This window comes from Phoca vitulina, unplaced genomic scaffold (assembly GCF_004348235.1).
Source record: "Phoca vitulina isolate PV1807 unplaced genomic scaffold, GSC_HSeal_1.0 scaffold57, whole genome shotgun sequence".
Classification (NCBI taxonomy): Eukaryota; Metazoa; Chordata; class Mammalia; order Carnivora; family Phocidae; genus Phoca; species Phoca vitulina.
This window is the reverse complement of record NW_022589760.1, coordinates 1,093,681-1,118,451: the sequence shown is the minus strand read 5'-3', so window position 1 is coordinate 1,118,451 and position 24,771 is coordinate 1,093,681. Positions and strand designations below refer to the sequence as shown.

Genomic DNA, 24,771 nt, shown 5'->3' with positions numbered 1-24,771 from the left:
TGTTGCAGTCATGGCATTCCAGAAGGATTTATAGTTCTTTTCCCAAGAAAGGATCCATGGCCTTTGCAATTATCGTGGCCTCATGAAGATCAGTGACATCCAAGTTGAATCCAATCAAAAAAGGCCAGGGAGTCAGAGCCTGAGGCATGTTACTGTCCTTAAAGGGCTGCCCAAACCTGATCAGACTAAGTTGTTGGGAGATTCAGAGGAGAGACTAAAATGCAGAGTAGCATCCTCATTCCTGTAATTCAGAAGTTTTCCTTGTTGAAGTAGAATTGAACCTTCCTGGGATCCAGACTGGAGTATTGGTGACAGCGTTTGCTCAGGCTCTTTGCCAGGGTCTGAGGACCACATAGGAAGACTCCCACCACAGACCTGCAGAAATCGAACAATTGAAAGGGCTAGAATCCAGCGAAAGGGGCTTTGTCGGTGAGGCTGGAGAAACTGCCTCTGCTAGGCCTCTACTACTCCCAACAACCTTGCCTATTCAGGCATTCTGACTCACTCACATTCTTCACGGTAGTTTTCTCACCTTTTCTGCCCGCAAGCCCCCAACGCGCTCTCAGCCCTTGTCACACTCTCCGCGGTCACACTCTCCGCGGGCAGCCTTGCCTGTTCTGTTGAGAACAGAAACTCAGGAGACAACGGTGCAGGGTACAGGTGAAGTGCTAGACCCTGGAGCCCAGCTATCTGGGTTGGAATACCAGCTCTGACACCCCAGCTGGGTGACTTCAGGCAAGTTTCTTTAACCTCTCTGTTTCAGGTTTCCCCCCTGTAAGACGGGGATCAAAATAGGCCCCACCTCACTGGGTTGTTTGGGGGTTTAAATGACAATGTATGTAAAGCAATTCGAAAAATGCCTGGCACATAGCAAGTTAGAGCCATCCACTGTGCATCTACCCCACTCCAAAATTTCTCACACTGAAGAGGTGGTGAGCCTTCTTGCCAAGGATAATCTTTCTAACTGTGCTCTGGGTCTTTTCCTTGAGGCGCCCCTCAAATCTACTTTTTAATCTCTAGATTTGCCTGTTCTGAACATTTCATATAAATGGAATCATACAGGGGTTCCTGGGGGGCTCAGTCGTTAAGCGTCTGCCTTCAGCTCAGGTCATGATCCCAGGGTCCTGGGATCGAGCCCCGCATCAGGCTCCCTGCTCAGCGGGGAGCCTGCTTCTCTCTCTCCCACTCCCCCTGCTTGTGCTCTCTGGCGCTCTCTCTCTCTCTCTCTCTGTCAAATAAATAAATAAAATCTTTTAAAAAATGAAATAAAATAAATGGAGCCATACACTAGGTGGCCTTTGGGGTCTGGTTCTTGAACTTAACATGCTATTTTCAAGGTTCATCCATGTCATAGCGTGTGTCAGTACTTCATTCCTTTTTTTACAGCTGAATAAGATCCCACCGGTGGATATACCATATGTTGTTTATCCCTTCATCTGTTAATGGGTACTTGAGTTATTTCCACTTTTTGGCTATTCTGCATGCATTCATGTACAAGTTTTTGTGTGGAGAGCAAAGGCTGTTTTCAATTCTCCTGGGTATATACTTAGGAGCGAAATTGCTGGGTCAGGTGGTAACTCTATGTTTATCATTCTGAGGAAATGCCAGAGTTTTCCCCAAGTGCCGCACTGTTCCACATTCCCACAAGCAATGTGGGAGGAACTCTCCTACAATTTCTCCACTTGTTCGCCAACTCTTATTGCCCATCTTTTTTTTTTAAGATTTATTTATTGGGGCGCCTGGGTGGCTCAGTCGTTAAGCGTCTGCCTTTGGCTCAGGGCATGATCCCAGGGTCCTGGGATCGAGCCCCGCATCAGGCTCCCTGCTCCGTGGGAAGCCTGCTTCTCCCTCTGCCACTCCCCCTGCTTGTGTTCCCTCTCTCGCTGTGTCTCTCTCTGTCAAATAAATAAATAAGATCTGTTGTAAAAAAAGATTTGTTTGTTTGTTTATTTATTTATTTATTTATTTGAGAGAGAGAGCTCAAGCAGGGTGAGGGGCAGAGGAAGAAGCAGAGTCCCCGCTGAGCAGGGAGCCCGATGTGGGGCTCGATCCCAGGACCCTGAAATCAAGACCTGAGCCGGAGACAGAAGCTTAACCAACTGACTGAGCCACCCAGGCACCCCTTATTGCCCATCTTTTATCATGGCCACCCTAGCCCTCTCCCCATTTTTGCATATTTACTTTATTCCTTTCCACTGGCTCCTGTTCTGTCTATAAGTATGCTTAGATCATCGTTAAGTTAAATAAGCATTTTCTGGACCCTGCCACTCCTCCAGCATTGTTGACCACACTTCTCTAATATTTCCTCCCTTGGCTTCTGTGACACCATTTCTCCACATTCTCCTACTTCCTCCTTGGCTCATTTTTCTCCCTTCCCACACAATGTAAGCATTCCTCACTCTGTCCTCTGCCACCCTCTCTCCTGGCAATCTCATCCATTCTCACAACTTCAGCTATGGTCAGCTCAACACAATAATTAACATAATCTCTTTCATTTAAATGCTGCTTTACTGTTTACACAGCATTTTTCATGTATGTATTGCTTAATGTTTACAACAATTCTGCAAGTGAGTAGAGAGGGCATTTACTAATATAACCCCATTTCATAGATAAGAAATCGGAAGATCAGAGGACTTTCTAGCTCAAGGTCCCATAAATGGAAAGTGTCAGAACTAGCATTAGGACCCAGGATCATCTGAATCCGAGTGACTAAGTGTTCTCACCACTGCCTTCATGAAGCCTGCCCTGATCACCCCACGTGGGCATAGACTTGCCTTCCCTCCATGTCTACGTACTTGTTTCATAGAGTGCATCATTCTGTTTTGAGTTGACTGTATGCACCTCTTATTAAAATGTGTGCTCCTTGAGGGCAAGAACCATATTCTATTTCTCTTTCAACCTCCAAAACTTGTAGATTAGTGAGTGCTGAGCTTATAGAAGGTAACAAATAATGTCTGTGGAATTGAACTGATCTTCAGCTGCCAACTTGTTCCAGGAACTTATCTAATGATCAGCTCAATCTCCTTCCCCTTGAAATGGCTGATTTCATGGCACCAGGTTTTCCTATATGCTCTAGCATATCTCAAAACTCTTCAGAAAGACAGAGGTCAGGTTATCAGTTAACTAGATAATATACTCCAAACCTTTCTTACTTTAAGTAGGGATTACTAAGGCCAAAAACAATGCATTTGAATTTTTCCAGTTTTCCATTTTATTTGGTAATACTGATCAGAACTGAGTCCCCTTGCCTCACTGTTTGAATGGGGAATGTAGGGGCAGAAAACATCTTCTCATCCATTACAAGGTCATAACCCTTATTTGGCTAAAACCCCGGATGAAATTTTGTTCAGCTTGAAGCGAGAATCTAAGAATGGTGCAAATAGTTTCTGCCCCAGAGATCTTTTTCCTAAGAGTGTTCAACATGCTGTAATAGCTTCCTAAACCCTAACTCTGCAAACTCAACTAACTAGAGGAGAATACACTTACCTGGGGTGGGCATTAGCTATTGTAGAAAACTCATTGTCCCACATGGGTCTCCCAAAGGAGGTTTTCTGTTTCAGACCTGTCAGGATGTCAGTGGCCTTGTCAAAGTTTAATGCGGCGTGACCGGCCTGGATTCAAAGAAAGAAAAGTTAGAAAAAGCAGGTCCTGACAGCTGTCTCTTCCTTCAGCCACTTTTAAACTTGGGGGTGGGGGTGAGGGCAGGTAAGAAATCATTATTTCCAATCAGCACGCACGACCTTGTCTGACATTGATCTTGCATCTAACATGGGAATTAGTGTTTCAATCAATTGTTTGAACTCACTATGTTGCTGTCCCATCCGGTGAGGAAGAGACGGTAGTTCAGAAAATCCACTTTGCCTAATTCCTCCATCTCATGTTCCAGAGAAGCCAACAGGTCATTGAACCAGGCAAAGGCACCTGTCTCCCTGCAGATCCAGTAGAAATAGATCTGGAACCAGCAAGAGAGAACATAGCCTTATTCAAGTGCCTTTAAGATGTCCATTGTGGTGACATGACTATTATATATACTCTATATTTGTTGGTCAAGTCTACGGGTGACCTGAAAAATCAGTTGTACAGAGCAGCATGAACGTCCAGAGTTCTCACGACTTCCCTTAAGGAAAAAGACTTCCAACGCCATCTATGGTTCAAGGTGATTTTAAACTCCAAATTGAAAATGAAGACCCTGTTCCTATGATGAATCTTATAGAAATGGATGCCTTGGCAGAGAGAAGAGATCACTCACTCTCATAGCTCCAGGGATCAGTTGTGAAGAGCTTAAGCCATGAAAGCAGTAGACCTGTCAGTCCCAAACCAGATGAAAAGAAGTATGAGGGAGTTACCGTTTGTGTTTTAAGGTTGTGATCTTCACGCTGAAATTTGTACCAGATGGATTTTAAGATGGAAGCAAAGGGGGTGACCCCAATTCCTGCTCCGACCAACACAGCCACTTCATATTGGAAGACATCTTCACTGACAGTGCCAAAGGGACCATCCACCTCAATCCTGGCAGCAGACAGAAGACAATGGGCAAGTGAAGTCTCACCTCCAGCCCCAACCTCAAACATCCCTCCCAGGACATAGCTGTCCCCATGGTTCGTGTAGTGCCTGTTTATCTTCATCATATTCGATTGCACCAGACTTAAGGTTCAACAAGGAATCGCTTTCTCTTTTCTGCCTGTCTGCCTCTGCTCTGGGTCTCGGCTGCTCTCAAGGACCCACCTGGGAATTGGTGACTGCTGCTGCTCAAAAGCCCTGATGAGATTTTCTGTCCAGTCCCCCGCCGCTCTGATATGAATAGAGAAGAAGTCTTCCTCTGGAGCAGAGGTCAGAGTAAAGGGATGCCACTCCAAATAAGAGATAGAGGGACAATTAACAAAAATATACTGTCCCACTTCCATGCTGAAGCCACGCTTGTTCATCTGTAATTCCAGAACTTTGGATGGGTGCATGACAACCTGCGAATGAAGCACAGAGGCCAAAGGAGGCAAACTCAAATGGTGATAAGGGGCAGGCAGATGAACTAAATCAGTAAAGCGGGAGGGCTGGCAATGGTGGTGAACTGCGAGCAGAAGTCCTTTTGAAAGGGGGCACCAGTGACTTTGCCCAGATGGTGGGTGCACTATGGAACTGCAACTCAGCGTTATCGGGTTGCTGATTCTTCAGTAGAAGATAGAAGGGCCATTTTTCTTTTACTGTGAAAGCCTCCCTCTGGATGTTTAAATGTCAGCAACCAATTCAACTTTCCAAGCAATCAGTGTGCAGGCCAACCGAAGGATGTCTGTGGACTGGCCCAGGCCACCTGTTTGCAGCCTCTGACGAAGACCCATGCTGATGATTTCTGCCAAAACTTTTCCCCATAGTTCTGTCCAGCACTGGGGGAACTAAAGTATGTTGCCTCCAGCTCTTTTTTATTCCCTTCGGAGTGACAACATCACAATCTATTCCTATAATCAGGAAGAAAAGAACTCTTATGACAGCTAGAAGAAAGTGCATATTCTTTTTTAAAAAACATTTTTTAAGATTTATTTATTTATTTTAGTGGGGTAGGGGAGAGGGAGAGAGAGTCCTCAAGCAGACTTGGCCCTGAGTGTGGAGCCTGATGCAGGGCTCTATCCCACAACCCTGAGATCAGGACCTGAGCCAAAACCAGCAGTCGAACGCTTAACCGACTTCGTCACCCATGTGCCCCAAGTACATATTCTTTTTTTTTTTTAAAGATTGTATTTATTTATTTGAGAGAGAGACAGACAGATAGTGACAGAGATAGTGAGAGAGAGCACAAGCCAGGAGGAGAGGGAGAAGCAGGCTCCCCGCTGAGCAGGGAGCCCAACGCGGGGCTCGATCTCAGGACCCTGGGATCGTGACCTGAGCCAAAGGCAGACACTTAACCGACTGAGACACCCAGGTACCCAGAAGTGCATATTCTTTTTTAAAGTTTTTTTTTTTTTAAAGTAATCTCTACACCCCATGTGGAACTTGAACTCACGGCCCCAACATCAAGAGTCACACGTTCCTCCCACTGATTCAGCCAGGATCCCCGGAAAGTGCATATTCTTTACCTTGGTAATCACGACCTTCTGCTGAGAGCGGTAAAATCGGAGAATCCGTTCAAAGATATAAAGAACCCCTGGTGCAAGGATCCACTTGCAAGACTGCACAGAGAAACAATAAAGAGTGAGGTTACATATTAATCTCCTGTTGAGGATTTATATGTGTAGCAGTTCATTTCTTCATTCAATAATATTTATCAAGTTCTCTGATGTGTATCATTATTAAGCCACTAATTTCACCAAATCTCACAGACAGAAATGGAAAGGAATAAATTATAATGGTTTTGTTTGCTAATCTGTTACTCATAAAGCAGATCATTTCCTGAAGTTTTACAAGTCTCAGTAGGAAGCAAAGAAAAGCACAAAAATAAAATATGTGGTAATTATACATATAATGTATATTATATATATTCTTAAATTATATATACATTTTAATTTTAAGACTCCAAGACAGTCTTCCAGTACAATTTGTCCAAACTGAAAAACCAAGAGAGAAGCAGATGATTAAAAGCAAAACAAACTAACAAAGAAGAGAAAGCTCATGGCTGACACTATTGGTAACACTATATAAAACTTGGTATTTATCCATCACATCTTTTCTCAGGTGCTCAAAACACCTAACATAGTACTATACTTTTTATCTTCTCTATATTTTTTTTAAAAGTAGCCTTTCTATCCCTGAGATCCTCTCAAAGGTAGCAGGTTGCTTCAATATGCACAGGAGCTACTAAAAATGTATTTCCTAGCAATGCTAAGTCATGTCCTTTCTTGCAAAATTGCTTCAGCGTGAAACATCAGAACTGTGTGGAATGAGGTTTCTTATGCTGTTTCAGGCAAACAACTTCCTTGGGTATCTCCAGGGAGGAAAGGGGCAGAGATGCGGCAGGTGAACTTGAGAGTGGGTATTATACAATTTGATGCTACTCCTGATTTGGAAAAAAATTCTCCATGTCTTCAGAGAAAACACACAAAAAATATATTTAAGAAATGGCTAATAACAACGTGGCAAAAAAAATTTTGACCTCAGAAGTAATCAGAGAAATGAATATTAAACCAAAATAACACTTTAGCCTCTCAGATTGGAAAACAACATTAAACAATAATGCCCACCATTAACTGGGATGCAGGGACATGGGCACATTCACATGTGCAGTCAGTGGAGGGACAAATTAGTAGCATCTTCCCAGAGAGCAATTTGGTAATACATCCCAACAGCCTTAAAAGCATTCCTTCTATTTGACCCAGAAATTTCACTTCTAGGAAATGGAGCATAAAGATATAATTAAGGTGTGCACAAAGTATACGAGTATAGGAATGGCCCTATTATTTACTAAGAAAAAAATGACAAATATGGTATACCACACAGATTTTTTTGCCAATACCCAACTGTGTTTTTTTAATTTTTATTTTTATTTCATTTTTTGTATTGAGATATAATTGACATATAGCATTACATTAGTTTCAGGTGTATACCATAATGATTCAATATTTGTATATATTGCAAAATGATCACAATAAGTATAGTTAATATCCGTCACCATACATCGTTGCAAAAATTTTTTTCTTGTACTGAGAACTTCTAATATCTACTATCTTAGCAAATTTGAAATGTGCAATACAGTATTATTAACTACAGTTTCCATGCTGTACATGACATACCCATGACTTATTTATTTTATAACTGGAAGTTTGTACCTTTTGACCACCTTCACTCATTTTGCCCACTCCCCACCCCCTGCCTCTGGAAACCACCAATATGTTCTCTGTATCTATGAGTTAGGTTCATTAAAGTAAGATTCTACATACAGTGAGATCATACAGTATTTGTCTTTTTCCATCTGACTTATTTCACTTTGCATAATGCCCTCAAGGTCATTAAAAATGATCACATTAAAAAATTGACAAAAATGGTATACCATAGAGCTTTTTAAAAACAAATGTTTCAGTGAAGCCACAGAAAGAGAAATTAAGAAAGCAACACCATTTACTATTACACCAAAAATAATAAAATAACTAAGAATAAAATTAACCAAAGAGGTGAAAGACTGTACTCTGAAAACCATAAAGCATTGATGAAAGAAATTGAAGACAACACAAAGAAATGGAAAGATATTCCATGCTCATGGATTGGAAGACAAATACTGTTAAAATGTGTGTATGACCCATAGAAATCTGCAGATTTAATGCAATCCTTATCAAAATACCAACAGCATTTTTCACAGAACTAGAACAATCCTAAAATTTATGTGGAACCACAGAAGACCCCAAATAGTCAAAGCAATCTGGAAAAAGAAAACAAAACTGGAGGTATCACAATTCCAGTCTTCAATTCCAGATTTATGTTAGAAAGCTGTAGTATTCAAAACAGTATAAAAAAATATAAATAAATAAATAAATAAATAAATAAATAAATAAATAAATAAAACAGTATGGTACTGGCACAAAAATAGACACATAGATCAATGGAATAGAATTTTAAAACCCAGAAATGAACCCACAACTGTATCATCAATTAATCTTCAACAAGGTAGGAAAGAATATCCAATGGGAAAAAGACCGTCTCTCTGTCAAATGGTGTTGGGAAAACTGGACAACAGCATGCGAAAGAATGAAACTGGACCACTTTCTTATACCATCCACAGAAATAAACTCAAAAATGGATAAAAGACCTAAATGAAACCATACAAATCCTAGAATAGACCATAGGCAGTAATTTCTCTGACTTCGGCTATAGCAACATTTCTCTAGATATGTCTTCTGAGGTAAGGGAAATAAAAGTAAAAATAAACTATTAGGACTACATCAAAATAAAAAGCTTCTGCACAGCAAAGGAAACAATCATCAAAACTAAAAGGCAGCCTCCAGAATGGGAAAAGGTATTTGCTAATGACATGTCTGATGAAGGGTTAGTTTCCAAAGTATATTAAGAACTCATCAAACTCAACACCCAAAAACCAAATAATGCAGTTAAAAAATGGGCAGAAGACAGAGTAGACATTTTTCCAAAGAAGACACACAGATGGCCAACAGACACATGAAAAGTTGCTCAACATCACTCATCATCAGAGAAATGCAAATCAAAACTACAATGAGACATCACCTTAGACCAGTTAGAATGGCTAAAATTAACAACGCAGGAAACAATAGATGTTGGCAAGAATGCAGAGAAAAGGGATGGATCCCTCTTGCACTGTTGGTGGTAATGCAAATTGGTGCAGCCACTCTGGAAAACAGTATGGAGGTTCCTCAAAAAGTTAAAAATAGAACTACCTTATGATCCAGCAATTGCACTAGGTATTTACCCAAAGGATACAGAAATACTAATTCAAAGGGATACGTGCACCCCGATGTTTATAACAGCATCATCCACAGCAGCCAAATTATGGAAAGAGCCCAAATGTCCATCGACTGATGAATGGATAAAGAAGAAGTGGTATATATATATATATATATATATTTATATAAAAAATACACACACACACACACACACACACACACAATGGAATATTAGTCAGCCATAAAAAAGAATGAAATCTTGCCATTTGCAACAACATGGAGCTAGAGAGCATTATGCTAAGCGAAATAAGTCAGTCACAGAAAGAAAAATACCATATGAGTTCACTCACATGTACAATTTAAGAAACAAAGCAAATGAGCATAGCAAAAAGAAGAGAGAGAGAGGCAAACCAAGAAACACACTCTTAACTATAAGAACAAACTGATGGTTGCCAGAGGGGAGGTGGGTGGGGGGATGGGTGAAATGGACATGGGGATCAAGGAGTGCACTTGTGATGAGCACCAGGTGTTGTATGGAAGTGTTGAATCACTAAATTGTACATTTGAAACTAATATTACACTGTACATTAAATAACTAGAATTTAAATAAAAACTTAAAAATTTATATAGAACACATTTTAATATATATTTATTCAAATTTATTTTATTTTATTTTCTGACTTCAAGGTCTTTTTAAATCTAATTAAGGGAATTTTTTGCTAATCCTCCGGTATTAGAAAAAAATTTACCAGATGGTCTTAGGATGCTTTTATGATTTCTTTCCTTTCTTTAACATTTAAATCCTTGATCCATGCATTCCTGATTCATATTTTAGTGTAAAGTGTGGAATCAAGATTCAGCTTTTCTTCCTGGATGGATAACCTATTGTCCTAAAAAATTGTTGAATGATATATATTTTTCTCAACTGATTTGAAATGTCAACTTTAGGGGATTTTTAAAAGATATTATTCCCATTTTTGATGAGGATCAAGATACTGCTCTTAATTCTGCAACTGATTTAAAGACTTTAATCACCCCCAGAGCACTCTGAGACACCACAAGTTTACCTTTCCCTTCCATTTATTCCTCCATCTAACATATTTTATGAGCATGTAAAGGTAAACCATGATATCCACAATAATTATCCCAAGGCACACCTTGAGTTCCCTGGAACCCAGTTTCTTGGTTGTCCACTATTTAATAATAATTTCCAAGCATGTTCTTATAACACCAAAGAAAACTGACTTCGAGAATGCTTTAAAAATAAAGAAGCTGAACTCATAGAAACAGAGACTAGGAAGGTGGGTAACCAGGGTCTGGGATGGGAGGTGGGGAAGTGATGGAAAAATGCTGGTCAAAGGGTATGTGACTTCAGTCATAAGATGAATAAGCTCTGGGGATCTAATGTAAAGCATGGTGACTACAGTTGATAATACTGTATAGCATACTTGAAATTTGCTCAAAGAGTAGATCTTAAGCATTCTCACCACACACACACAAAATGGTAACTGTGAGGTGATGGATGTGTTAATTAATCTCATTATGGTGATCATTTCACAAAGTATGCATGTGTCACTCACCACATTGTATGCTTCAAATATATACAATTTTATTTGTCAATTGTACTTCAATAAAGCTGGGGGGGAAAGAATGCATTTCTTCCCCCCAAGAAAATTGACTGGATTTCAGTGGTTAAGAGCACAGTCTTTGGAATCTGAAAAGCCTGGGCTTGAATTCCAGTTCCACTAATTACTTACTGTGAGAGCCTGACAGTTGAATTTCTTTGAATCCTAGTCCTATTGTCTCACAATGGAGACCAAAAAATACCTACCTCATTGATTATTGCTATGTATAAATGAGATAATCCATATTACACAGCAAACCTGTCCCATGGTAAACACTATTAATAATGTGAGGTATCATTATTACTTTTAGATAGGGTCTCACAACATGCAATAACCATTAGTCCTTCCTCTTCAGGATCCCCTGCTAATGGTAATTCCCTGGCCTGTTGCCAGGGATAATGGAGTTCCTTGATGGAAGGAGCCTTGTGAATATATCTTCCATTGGACTCAGCACAGCGCTGAACTAGTAACAGGAACAATAATAAGAGTAATAATAACAACAATAGCAATAACAGCTCCTAACTAGAGGCTATCCTTGTCTCTGGGGTTCTTACCTCAGCGGGGAGCCCTTCAAATCGGGGATGCTTGCAGTGGGAGTCATGATCATCCCAGTGCTTGAAAGATTCTGCACACCTGTGAGGATGACTCTCATTCAGGCTCTCTTCTGTTTGACCCCGGACAATTCCACTGAGACAGACAAAGAAGGACAGCTGGAGGCAAAGATTATGCAAAGTCAGGGGCTGGGGCATGAGAATGAGGGTTCGAGGACCTTACCCAATGCCGTGAATCCCTAAACCAATGAAGTAGATGATAAAAATATGGTGTGTGAACCAGAAGACCTCAAAATAACTCCTCCGGATGAACTCCATAGCTGAAGTCACCATGAGAACCAGAGCTATTGTGATGATCACTCCGGTGAGACCAGCAATGCTGGTAAATGTCACATACTCCACTGTCTACGAAAGGAGAAATTTCAGCCTGACACAGTGGGTGCCAGACACACCATGCCCTTCCATACCCATGACCAGATCGCCGACGCTTTGCCATTGAGTCAACTCACCATGTTTGGGGACTGGATAGGATTTAGCCACGAACCTTCCCCTTTCTCTTGATGAGATAGGGTGGAGAGAATGGAGGCAAGGGATCCATCTGTGTCCTGTCGGCTTCTGCTGTAGTGTTCAAAGTTGAACAGGTGTGCAATGATGTGAATAGCTAAATGGAAAGACGATGGGGCACGTATTGCATTGAGCACTGGGTGTTATACGAAAACAATGAATCATGGATCACTACATCAAAAACTAATCATGTAATGTATGGTGACTAACATAACATAATAAGATTAAATTAAAAAAAATAAAAATAAATAAAATATAGTTATATCAACAACAACAAAAAAAGAAAGACGACGGGGAATTGAAAGGTGTCTCAGAAACCTCACTGCAGGCATGCCCCACTAGCAAAGGAGAATCCTGTGGATAGTGTCTAGCAGAATGCTCAGTCCATGGAAGGTGCCTGATAAATCTTGATTGCAGAGAGAACCAAGATTTTTTGTATTCTCATTCTGTTCCCAAATGAATCGAATATAAGTTCCATGAAAATAGGCCTACAGGGGTGCCCGGGTGGCTCAGTCAGTTAAGGGTCTGCCTTCGGCTCAGGTCCTGGGATCAAGCCCCGCATTGGGCTCCTTGCTCAGCCTGCTCCCCCTGCTTGTGCTCTCTCACTCTTCTGTCAAATAAATAAATAAAATCTTTAAAAAAAAAAAAGAAAAAAGAAAATAGGCCTACAACAGTGCCTGGCAAATAGTGCCAGGTGTTCGATAAATACTTTTTGAATGTCTAAACGCAGAGGTCAATGAAACTATATTCTGAATGCTCATGAGCTTGCAGTTTTGTGGTTTGCCTTGGTTACCTGTGTGTAGGCAGATCATATATGCTACCAGCTTGTGGAAGGTGAGGTTGTGATCCAGTTGCTTTCTCAGGGTGCGCCTGCAGAACTACAAATGGAATGTGATCAAGGTCCGGTGTCTCCGGGCAGTTGATAAAATTCAGCAACCCATAACCAGCATGTCTTAAACAAAGCATACCAATACCCACCCCCCACACCAATACTTGCCTACCCCCTTGGCTACCAAAGGAGATCCCTGGCTTCCATTCCTAGGGGTTTGAAGATATTGGGCTGTCCCACTGAGGAGTTCAGGGTCTCTTGTCTTTAATGTGAAAGTTGACCTAGGAGTGGTTGGGACTCACTGAGCAGGTGCCCCTCAGGAAGGACAGCAGATTTCGACACACAGGAAGCAAGATCAGCATGCTGTTAAAATTCAGGCAGCGAGCAGAGGCTCGGGCCCAGGCCAATGCCGACTAGAGCAGAGGAGAGAAGAGACCATCAGCTGCTTAATCGCATCATCTAGGAGGTGAGCACAGCCCAGTCCACTTGTCTGAGACCTGGAAAAGGGCAGGGCGACATCTTCCTCACCCCTTTCTCAGTAGCCAGCACACTAGGTCCAGGCTCTCTGCAAAATGACAGAACACTTGCTGAACTTACCAGTGAATTGAGAAATTCTCATGACAAGTGGCTTGGAAATATTTGACTACATATCTAACAATACAAAAGAGAACAGGATTCAATAATTTCACATTAACAGATACATTCTATCGATGTAATACTTTGCAACGAGTATTTTCGCCTAATCCACTCAATTACTGGGGCACCTGGATGGCTCAGTTGGTTAAGCGTCTGCCTTCGGCTCAGGTCATGATCTCAGGGTCCTGGGATCGAGCCCCTATGTCGGGCTCCCTGCTCAGCGGGGAGCCTGCTTCTCCCTCTGCCTCTGCCCCTCCCCCTGCTCATGCTCCCTCTCGCTCTCTCTCTCACAAACAAATAAATAAAATCTTTAAAAAATACACTCAATTATTATTTTATTGTTTCTCATTTGTAAAACAATCTTGAAGATTGTATGTTTTTATTTGCATTTTAAATAAAGCTTATATATTTAAAGTATAATTACAGACGGTGACTTTCTCTTTCCTGTATTTTCTAACATTGCAATTATAAGCAGATATAATTATAAGCAATATTACAAATATTGCATTGTAATAACCATGCAAACAAACAAAAAAATTTAACCATTTATATTTAAGACGCCTTTAATGATTGAATACAGCTTAGGCAAAACTAGTGAACCCCTCAGAGCAAACATTTTAAACTCAGGCAAAGATTTGAGAAAGGAGAGCTTCTGAGAACAGAATTTCAAACTGATATCCTTGGGTGGCCAGGCAGCATACACCAAGATCAGTCTGATCCAGCAGTAGAAGTTGCCAGAAAAGGAGACTGGCCAGCCTCACATGTGTGCCCATCAGCGACTCGCCGAAAGGAAGAATATGGTTTAGAGTTAATGATTTCTCCTTTTTTTTTTCTAACTCTCTCTTTTTTTTTTCCTCCCTAAATTTTTCTAATAATCTTTTCAGCACAAAAACTCTTTTTCATGTGACACCTAAACCCAGGGCAATGTGACATCAAGCCAAGTCAAGATCCACCTAACATCCGTAATGGCTTCCCGCGTTCGGCAGCGCAGGGAACAGGAGCCGCCCTACTGTTTTCCATTGCTGGCTCTTCCATATGATCTGTGTTTTCTCCCTCCGCTGAGTCACACTCCGACTGTTTTTCAGAGAGACATCCTGTTCCATTTCTGAGTAAATTTTCTCTGCTCATCTCAAAGAGCCTGCCTTTCCACATTGGAAAGCAAATAAGCAATTGGAATTGCTTATTTGAGACACAGAGGTTTCTTAAAGCTAAAATTGGCAGGTGAGTGGAAAATACAGGACTACACTTTCATAGTTCCATATTCTGGAGGGGCTATCTGTATGGGATCAATTCTTTTTAGAGGGAATCTTTTCTCCCCCCATTGCAGCACACCGAAATATTCCAATTTACGTGCACTTTTTGATATCAACACCACCTGATGTTCAAATTCAACTGCTGCTATCATTAATGTCTCACTGACTATGGACTTAAACTGCTTATTCTGTTACTTATTCGCTCTGCTTCATAGTGAATCAAATAACTCTCTGTATTTTCTTAGAGGAAGCACAAATTCAAGAAATAACTACAGAATGATTAAATAAATTATGGCACATCAATGCCATGGATGGTTAGGTTCTTAAAAGGATGAGAGCTATACGCAGGGGAGTAGGAGTGGTAAACGTTTAAGAACCAGCTTTCAGGGGAAGAGGGGAGATTGGTTTCCAGCCTTTGCCAATTTACATGATGTCAATACCCCCGCCGTGGCAGATTTCAAGATACCAATTTGATGTCATTGAACACCACTGAATATAGGGCTGGGAAGAGATGCACATAAGTGGCTATTGCAAGCTGATATGAGCTAGTTCCAGCACATCACTAGTTACGTACTCACATGGAAAGCTATCTGAAATACATTAAGTGTAAGAAGCAATTTCCAGCCAATATCTACGATGTGATCCCTTTTTTGGTGAAAACAAAACAAAACTCAAAAAAAAACCCCAAACAAAACAAAACAACGGCAAAAAAAACTCTCTGCTACTTTATGTGCTTATCCAAATTCATAGAATGGTGCATACACCAGAAAAAAAGAGCAAATTTTACTGTATACAGGAAATTAAAAAGTGAGTAAGAATGGTACCTACCTCAAAAACAAAACCTATATGTCTGATGCATTCGTGAGCTTAAGTCAGTGCATCTACACAAACACACACACAGACTATTAACAGTGGTTATCTCTGGGGAATGGATGGGAGGGCAATTTTCACATTTTTACTTATACACTTCTGTATCATTTGCTATCACGGAAAGTAGCAGTATTTATCATTAAGTGTTTTTAAAAAACGAAGTGAATGAAATGTCCACAGGATATCAGCATGATTCATTTTTCTGCTGCTGACATTTTGGTCATAAAGCAATTAAGCTCTTAATAACAAGTCACATTTATTGCATCATTCTCTTACTAAAAAGCTATTTTTAAAATAAATTAACACTTCCTTTGGAGTTTAGAGTTTCCAAAGAAGGATCAAGGACCAACATTTAAAATGGAAAACAGCAGGGTGAAATAAGCCATGAACAGAACATTCAAACTGGTTGTGATCTCAACATGGATCCTTTGATTATAGAGAGAAAAGAAGGATTTTTTTAAAAGGACAAGCTGTCTTTAAACATGTACATCGGATGGGTCTTTGTGGAAAGCCAATGATCTCATCAAGATGAAAGTGATTTAACCAAATCCCTTCCCTGCTACTGAAAAACTCACTAGAGTTAGCAGTTAGATTTGCTTTTCTAATCAGATAGTGGCCAGACTGATGAGCCTGTGAGAGAATCATTCTCACCTCCATGCTTCTAACTCTGGTCACCTCCACATTGATGTACCCTATCCGGCCCCCATCCTCCCTCTCCTGTTCTTTACCTACCGCTTCTACGGCCTTCTCCGTCCTGTTATTCTCACCCGACCCCTGCCTTTCTTCAGGCCTTGAGTTCTGCTGTGCCCCTCACCCCACAGACCCTGTAAGTATCCCTCTTGTTTGATGGAGAGGTGTTTTTCTGTGAGATCAGTCCACAGCGGTGGCTTTCAAGTTGTTTGTTTACTTGTTATAAACCAAACTCTTTCTGGAAATCATAAGCAGGAGTCCATAAGACTGATAAAGGCTGAGGGGCACCTGGGTGGCTCAGTCGGTTAAGTGTCTGCTTTCAGCTCAGGTCATGATCTCAGGGTCTTGGAATCGAGTCCCATGTCAGGCTCCCTGCTGAGCAGGGAGCCTGCTTCTCCCTCTGCTCCTCCGTCCCACTCGTGCGCACTCTCTCTCTCTCTCACAAAAATAAATAAATAAAATCTTAAAAAAAGACAGGTAAAGGCTGCTTTGGTTGAAGTAGGGGCAGGGGCAGGAGTGCTACCCAGTTAGCTTTCCCCTCACACCCTATAGGAGTACTTGAGTCATTTGAAAATGACTGCTTAATAGTTTTCTTTACTGTGTGTTTTTATCATTGGGTCTGGGGAGTGTGCCCTAGATAGGGCTGTCAGATTTAGTGAACAAAAATACCAGATGCCCAGATAAATTTGAACTTCAGATTTTAAAAAGTGAGTAATTTTTTTTAGCATACCTATGTCCCATGCCATATTCAAAATATACCAAAAAAATGATTTTTCTGGAATTCAAATTTAAGCGGGGTTGGGGGGTCTCTTGGGTGGCTCAGTCATTTAAGCATCTGTCTTCAGCTCAGGTCATGATCCTGGGGTCCCGGGATCAAGCCTCCCCACCCCCCTCATGCTCCCTCCTCCCTGGGCTTCTCCCTCTCCCTCTGCTCCTCACCCAGCTCATGCTCTCTCTCACTCACTCTCTCTCTCAAATAAATAAACAAAATCTCTAAAAAAAATTCAACTGGGTATCCTGTATTTTTTTCTGGGAACCCTAACCCTAGAGGAAATCAGGGCATTGGGTCTCAAAGGAACCAAGGTCACAAACAACAACTACAACAACAACATCAACAACAAACAGAGATTCTCCATATCACAACTGTGATACTCACCCCCAGGATTTCTCTTGTGTAGTAGTACTTATCGGCTTTCTCATATGACAGGAAGGCATGCACAAAGAGGAAAACGTTCAGCCCCAACCAAGTAGCCTGGAGGAAATAAAAAACAAGTACCTTTGAAACAAATAATACAATATATGTTAAAAAAAAAAAAGAAGAAGAAGATAGCAGGAGGGGAAGAATGAAGGGGGGAAAATCGGAGGGGGAGATGAACCATGAGAGACTATGGGCTCTGAGAAACAAACTGAGGGTTTTGGGTGGGGGATGGGTTAGCCCGGTGATGGGTATTAAAGAGGGCACGTTCTGCATGGAGCACTGGGTGTTATACGCAAACAATGAATCATGGAACACTACATCAAAAACTAATGATGTAATGTATGGTGATTAACATAACAATAAAAAAATGAAAAAAAAACAAGCAAAGACTCAAGTAAAATTTGGGTATGGGAAGGAATAAGTAAGGGATAGGAAATAGCGTCACCATTTTGGCGATTTTGTGTTTACCTGTTTTCATTTTAAATGAGTACAATCCCTCTAGTATCTAACTTACTTTCAGAGAGAGTTAGCACTTCAAGACATGCATTCATTAGACCAGGGTCAACAAATCAAGGCCCAAGGGCCAAATCTAGCTCACCGTTTATTTTGTACAGCCTACAAATTAAGAATGGTTTTTACTTTTTTGTTTGTTTTCACATGTTATTTTTTTAAGATTTTATTTATTTATTAGACAGAGAGAGAGCACAAGCAGGGGGAGCAGGGGGCAGAGGGAGAGGGAGAAGCAGGCTCCCCAACAAACAGGGAGACCAATGCGGGACTCGATCCCAGGACCCTGGGATCATGACCCAAGCTGAAGGCAGATGTCTAACCAACTGAGCCACCCAGGCACCCCTGTTTTCACACGTTTAAGTGGTTAGAAAAATTAAAAGAAGAATAATATTTCATGATGTGACAATTACATGAAATTCTAATCTCAGTGTCCATAAATAAAGTGGTATTGGAACTTAGCCATGCCTACTTATTCTTATCTTGTTTATGGCTGCTTCCATAATTCGATGGAAGCAGTGAGTAGCTGTGACAGAGACCATAGGGTCTGCAAAGCCTAAAATATGTACTACCTAGCCCTTTACAGAAAACATTTGCCAACTTCTGGACTGGTAGCATTCGAACTATTGCAACCAAAAGATGGCAATAAGTGAATAAATGGATTTCTAAAGAAACAAAGAATAAATTTAACATCTATAACAATACCCATTTGAAAAGGACTAAACCATTCCAGATGGGCCTGCCTCTTTAATTACTCCCTGACACACATTTTCCTGTTTTTAGATTGTGAGTCTCTTTTCAAATTAACCTGTCATTGTCCTCGACTCATTTGAGCTCTTAAGACTGCTTTTGTCTATCCCAGGCTCTGTCTCTGTGGGCAAAGGGGGAACTTGGAACCCACTGTCGCATTGCCTTGGAGACCAACCAGTGCAGCTCTAGCCCAAGCTTTGAGGTGCTCGTTTGTAACGGAGCAGGACTCTAGGGCACTGGGATGCCCTTAATATATATTGTTGGCCCCAGGATGGATCAGAACCATCTCAGCCCCACAAGTAGAGAGCCTTTAGCTTAGGACATGGCCCATTCAGATTCCCTAGATATGGACCACTCACATACCTCCAGCAGCATAGCATAGTTATTTCAAGTGATATTGGAGTCCAACTCCTTGGGTTCAACTTCTAGCCTCACCACTTTCTAACTCTGTAATCTTAGACAACATGTGATTTAACTTCTCTAAGCCTTGGAGTCTTCTATAAAGTGAAGAGAATAATGCTATCTACCCTCACAGCCATACTGTGAGGCTTACATGAAATAACACATGCGGAGTGATTAATACAATGGTTGGTACATTATAGGTACATAGTAGGAGCAATTTGGGTTATTACCAGGCTTCCCTAGTCCATTTCTTCCTGCATCCTTTGCTCAGACACCATTTCTGGACTTGAGTGTCTTTCAGAGATTCTTTGATCCTAACAGAAAAAGAGAGGTGAGAACCACAGATACCTCAAGAGTTCAGAAGACAGAGAAGTTTCTTTAGACAGAGCAGAACTATTTTAGGATCCAAGAGTTCTTTGTCTCTGCGTCAGACCATCACCAACTGTGGGCCAGGTGATTAGAGTGACATCTGGGAGTAAGGAATTCCATTTCCCACCCTCACTATCATTTCCTACATTATGGGTGGAAAGTGAAGTAGAAGACCTGGCAAGAGGAGGAGTAAGAATGTTTTCTGAATAATTTATTTTTGTGCTTATTAAAAAAATAGTGCCTGGTGATGCAGTCGGTTAAGGGCCGACTCTTGGTTTTGGCTCAGGTCGCGATCTCGGAGTCATGAGATCGAGCCATGAGACCAGCTTCCTGCTCAGCTTGGAGTCTGCTAGAGTTTCTCTCTCTCTCTCTCCCTCTCCCTCTGTCCTGCCTCCCTGCATGCTCTCTCGCACAAATAAATAAATGAGTCCTTTTAAAAAAAAAAACAGTGCGGGGCGTGTGGGTGGCTCAGTTGGTTGAGCCTCTGCCTTCGGCTCAGGTCATGATCCCAGAGTCCTGGGATTGAGCCCCGGGTCGGGCTTTTTGCTCTGCGGGGAGTCTGCTTCTCCCTCTCCCTCTGTCCCTCCACTTCCCCCTGCTCATGCTCTCTCTCTCTCTTTCTCTCTCTCTCTCAAATAAATAAAATCTTAAAAAAAAAAACAGTGCATAGGAGTATATGTCAGAGATAGCAAGAAGTCTGAGCCTGCCAGCAGGATTGGTAGGGGGTGGAAATTCAAAGCTACATAGTTAAATGTGAGTCACCATAATGGGTGATGAACTGTCTGAGCAAAAACTAAGAGAGGGACACAAAATGCAGAGGATTTTAGAACTAGAAGCAGGCTTATATTTGTATCTAATCTAGTTATTTAATTTATCTCACACACACACACGCAGGTGACCTGAAGTCCAGAGAAAATAAATAATCTGATCAAGATCCCTCAATTAACAGCAGAAGTGAAACTCATTCCCAGGTTCCCTGTCTCCTAAACTAGTGCAAAAGAAATTAAATATACAGCATTGAGCGTCGAAAATATAAAGCATAGGGTAACCTGCCAAAATAAGCACTTGGCCTTTTGTTAAATGCAAAACAAACAACCCTCCAGGAAAGTATGATTGCTCCTCACGCCTTTTTCCCTCGAGCACCTGGGTCGTCCTAGGGGACTGAAAGGAAAAAATGGAAGAAAAGAGATGACCCCAGAAGGGGTGATGACATGAAGATCTAGGAATGTGAGAAAGGACAAAGGGAGTTCCAAGCTCTGGGGTGGCCCAGAAATGGAAGAAAGAGTGGGGATGGGTGTGTGTGTGTGTGTGTGAGGAGAAGGGGGTTGTGCATACGTGGTGTGCACAGTAAACAATTTCTGGCCTGAACACTGGGAAGTTGGGTTTGAGTGATGGCTCTGCATCCATTCACTGTGTGACAAATGGGTCTTATTTTCCCTTGTAAAAAATAAAGGCGCTGGTTTGTAGCTGCACTAGGCAATGCCATTAGCCACAACCCACCTGAGATCACTGGGAATGTGGCTAGTCCTAATTTAGATATGCTGTAAGTGCAAAATACATATCGGGTTTCAAAAACTTAGTAAAAATAAAAGACATTAAATGATCTCATTATTATTTTCTTTTGTCTTTTTTTAAATATTTTTTTGACTGGAAAATTTATTGGAAACTCTATGTCAAGCATAATTTATTGTATATTGGCTAATTGAACATAAAAAAAGACTAAAATTACTTAAAACAAATTAAAAACATCTATAAAAGGTCAGGACATTCAGTATTTTAAGATAAAACTAATTAGGAAAATTGGGGCACCTGGGTGACTCAGTCGGTTAAGCGTCTGCCTTCGGCTCAGGTCATGATCCCAGGGTCCTGGGATCGAGTCCCAAGTCGGGCTCCCTGCTCATTGGGGTAGCCTGCTTCTCCCACTCCCTTTGCTGCTCCCCCTGCTTGTGCTCTCTCTCTCTCTGTCAAATAAATAAATAAAATCTTTAAAAAAAACGAATTAGGAAAGCTGTAGTATCATGGTTAAGAAAATAATAATTATGGGAAGCTATACATTTTTAAATTATAGAAAACATTAAAAATTAAATATCTAACAAAATATATCTTGCCGTTGCTCTGGGGAAGGAGATGGGGACAAATATTTTGTATTTTATTTACATATATTTATTAAAAGATTTCCCATATGACATTGCAAATTAGTCCCATTTCCCTTGTATTTTGCTATAATACATGAATTCACACAAAGGAGTTGGAACACATAAAATTACAAATATGGTAGAAAAGTAAACCACATCACACCCAAATACACAGTGAATTACAGCAAAGTGCATAAGCCAAACATGTAAGGCATATTAGTTTTAGAAAAAGAGCACTGCCCACCCTCATCTTGTTAATATTTTCAATATTGATTACATGTTGAAAGGATAACATTTTTTAAAGATTTTTTATTTATTTGTTTGTCAGAGAGAGAGAGAGCGAGCGCACAAGCAGGGGGAGCAGCAGGCAGAGGGAGAGGGAGAAGCAGGCTCCCCACTGAGCAAGGAGCCCGTGCGGGGCTTGATCCCAGGACCCCGGGATCATGACCTGAGCCGTAGGCAGACGCTTAACAGACTGAGCCACCCAGGTGCCCCAAAAGGATAACATTACTGATATATTGGGTTAGACTAAATAAATTACTAGACATTAATATCACCTATTTCTTCTTACCTTTTTCAATGTAAGTACTAGAAAAATTTTTAATTACATATGTAGCTCACATTACATTTCTAAAATGGACAGCACTGGGCCATGATCTCCAGGAGTATTTCTATCTCAGACATTCGATGATTTTATGAAATCTTGCCGTTGGTGGTACAGAAAGGATGAAGAGAAATGAAGGCTGCGTGGCAGTAGTTAGAAGTGAGATGGAAGAGAAAAAAGATGGAAAAGGAAACATTGAAATTCCAAATACTTGTGGTTTATATCATTTGTCTCTTTACCAACCAATTTCTGGAGATGGATTTTTTTCCCCTTTTCTAAAATGGTGAAATACATCATACACAGAAGATTTTATAAAACACGTGTAATCTTAGAGTTGGGCTTTTTAACTGATAACTGGCCTCAATGGGCCCAATCTTGGCATGGAATAGTTCCATTTCAAATAACTTTAGAAATATTAACAAACAGGGTGTCTGGGTGGCTCAGTCGGTTAAGCATCTGCCTTCAGCACAGGTCATGACCCCGGAGCCCCAGGATTGAGCCCCGCATCCGGCTCCCCACTCAGCAGAGAGTTTCCTTCTCCCTCTACCCTGCACCCCACTGGTGCTCTCTCTCTCTGTCAAATAAATAAATAAAGTCTTTTAAAAAAGAAATATTAACAAACATAATCTCTCCTTACTCTGTTAGGAGTAATTAATAGATAGTGAAACATTACTTACCAGAAACAAAACTGAGAACCAGTGGTTAACCACCCAGTTGCCCATTGCCAAAAGGTGGTTTGGAGTCTGTCTAGGCAGCAGGGAAGATTCAGCAACCTGGATTCTGGAGAGGTTCTTCAGGGTTGGGACCTCTGTCTAGCTCAGAGTATGTGAGTCTTTAAGATATAAAAGATGCACAATTACCCAGAAAGCTTCAAGGAATGAAGTAAGTGCATTCAGCCTTCCTCCTCTGGTCGGAACTATGTTATCAGCTTGAGGAGACCAGCCCTACCTATGACAACCACAGGGGTTTTCCCTGGTGGGGTTTTATCCCTTCAGGAAATAGCAATCTTCTTGAGTGAGAATATTCTCTCATCATCTTATCAACATGACCTAATGTGAGGCATTGCTTGCCTTGATAAGACATTTGCTACGGTTGCTCACTAAAGGCTAGGGCTATAAACAGATGACCTCAGGAGAAGCAGGGCAGGAAGCAAGCACATTAAGCTTGCAGGTGGGCTTTCGGAAGAGCTGCCGCAGCTGCCCACTGCGACTTGGACCTCAGCCTGGCTAGCTCAGAAATGTCGCTCTATATGTTCTCCTGGAGGATGATCTGGCTCTGGGGAGAGCTTGACTGGCTGGGAGGACAAGGGGAAAAAATGGCTAAATAAATAAAAGAAAATTTAGGAGATATAAAAGTACACCTCAATTCAAAAAAACAGAGACAGGGCGGCACCTGGGTGGCTCAGTCAGTTAAGCGTCCAACTCTTGATTTAGGCTCAGGTCGTGATCTCGGGGTCCTGGGATTGAGCCTGCCTTAGGCTCCACACTCAGTGGGGAGTCTGCTTGAGGATTCTCTCTCCCTCTGCCCCTCCCCCTGTGAGTGTGAGCCCATGAGCATTCTCTCTCTCTCTCTCTCTCAAAATAAATAATCTTAAAAAAAAACAGAGACAGAATACTCAAAATGAGAGAGGTGATGGTTTTCTAGTATGGATTAACTGGAGTTATGTGTTCAGTTCTGGGCACTGATTTTTTTTTCCTTTTCTAAAATGGTGAAATATATCAAACACAAAAGCATGCATAAAACATATATATGTATGTAAAAGAATAATTTTAAGGAATGATTATTTATGTACTCACTACCCAGGTTAAAAAAAATAGAATATTTATTTCCAGCATCTTAAAACCCTCTGTATGTCCCTCCCTGATTACAACTCCCTTATTCTTCTCTCCCTTCCCCATCAGATGTAACCACTACCTTAAAATTTGGGTAATTATTGCCTTGTTTTTCTTCATTGGTTTACTAACTGTATGCATCCCTAAACAATATACTGTATTGTTTCATTTTTCCTGTTTTTGAACTTTTTAATAAATGGAACCTAGTTATTTGTATGTATATACGCTCCTGGGATTTGCTTCTTTCACTCAATATTGTGTTGGATGATGACAGAATAATGTTGATAAAATGATGTATATATGCTACAGTTACTCTAGAGTATATACCCTGGAGTGAAACTCCTGGGTCCTGGGATTTGCACATGTTCAACCTTACTACATAATGCCAAACCTTTTTCCAAAGTGCTCACATAAATGTATAATCCAATGAGCCACGGATAAACATTCCACTTCCTCCACGTGCTTACCAACACTTGGTATTTTTTATTAGACTTTTTTATGATTCCAGTGAGTATAAAATACTTTGTTGTGATTTTAATTTTCATTTCCCTGATTACTAATGAGGTTGAGCATCTTTTTCTTAATAAAGATTTTATTTATTTATTTATTTATTTATTTATTTAT

General features: G+C 41.0%; 1 protein-coding gene across 3 annotated transcripts; it reads right to left on the bottom strand.

Annotated features, from left to right (window-relative positions):
- Positions 1-143: 143 nt before the first annotated feature.
- On the bottom strand, positions 144-23,061 carry NOX1 (NADPH oxidase 1). Of its 3 annotated transcripts, XM_032390064.1 has the most exons (13): positions 22,993-23,061; positions 17,507-17,602; positions 13,204-13,314; positions 12,866-12,950; positions 12,018-12,169; positions 11,732-11,913; positions 11,512-11,644; positions 6,066-6,158; positions 4,726-4,961; positions 4,347-4,509; positions 3,806-3,952; positions 3,487-3,611; positions 144-375 (listed from the first exon to the last, which is right to left on the bottom strand). In XM_032390064.1, exons 1-13 carry the CDS (start codon positions 23,035-23,037, stop codon positions 249-251), a joined length of 1,695 nt encoding a protein of 564 aa, XP_032245955.1. In that variant the 5' UTR covers positions 23,038-23,061; the 3' UTR covers positions 144-248. The 3 variants fall into 3 exon arrangements, with proteins under 3 accessions (XP_032245955.1, XP_032245954.1, XP_032245952.1); XM_032390063.1 differs by lacking the exon at positions 3,806-3,952 and having other exon boundaries at positions 22,993-23,037; XM_032390061.1 differs by lacking the exon at positions 13,204-13,314 and having other exon boundaries at positions 22,993-23,037.
- Positions 23,062-24,771: the final 1,710 nt, after the last annotated feature.

Coding starts and splice junctions, on each gene's coding strand:
- NOX1 (XM_032390064.1), bottom strand. CDS start 23,037: ATGGGCAACTGGGTGGTTAACCACTGGTTCTCAGTTTTGTTTCTG. Junction 13,315..17,506: donor ACACAAGAGAAATCCTGGGG/GTGAGTATCACA, acceptor CCTCTGCTCTAG/TCGGCATTGGCCTGGGCCCG. Junction 3,612..3,805: donor CCGGATGGGACAGCAACATA/GTGAGTTCAAAC, acceptor CTTTGAATCCAG/GCCGGTCACGCCGCATTAAA.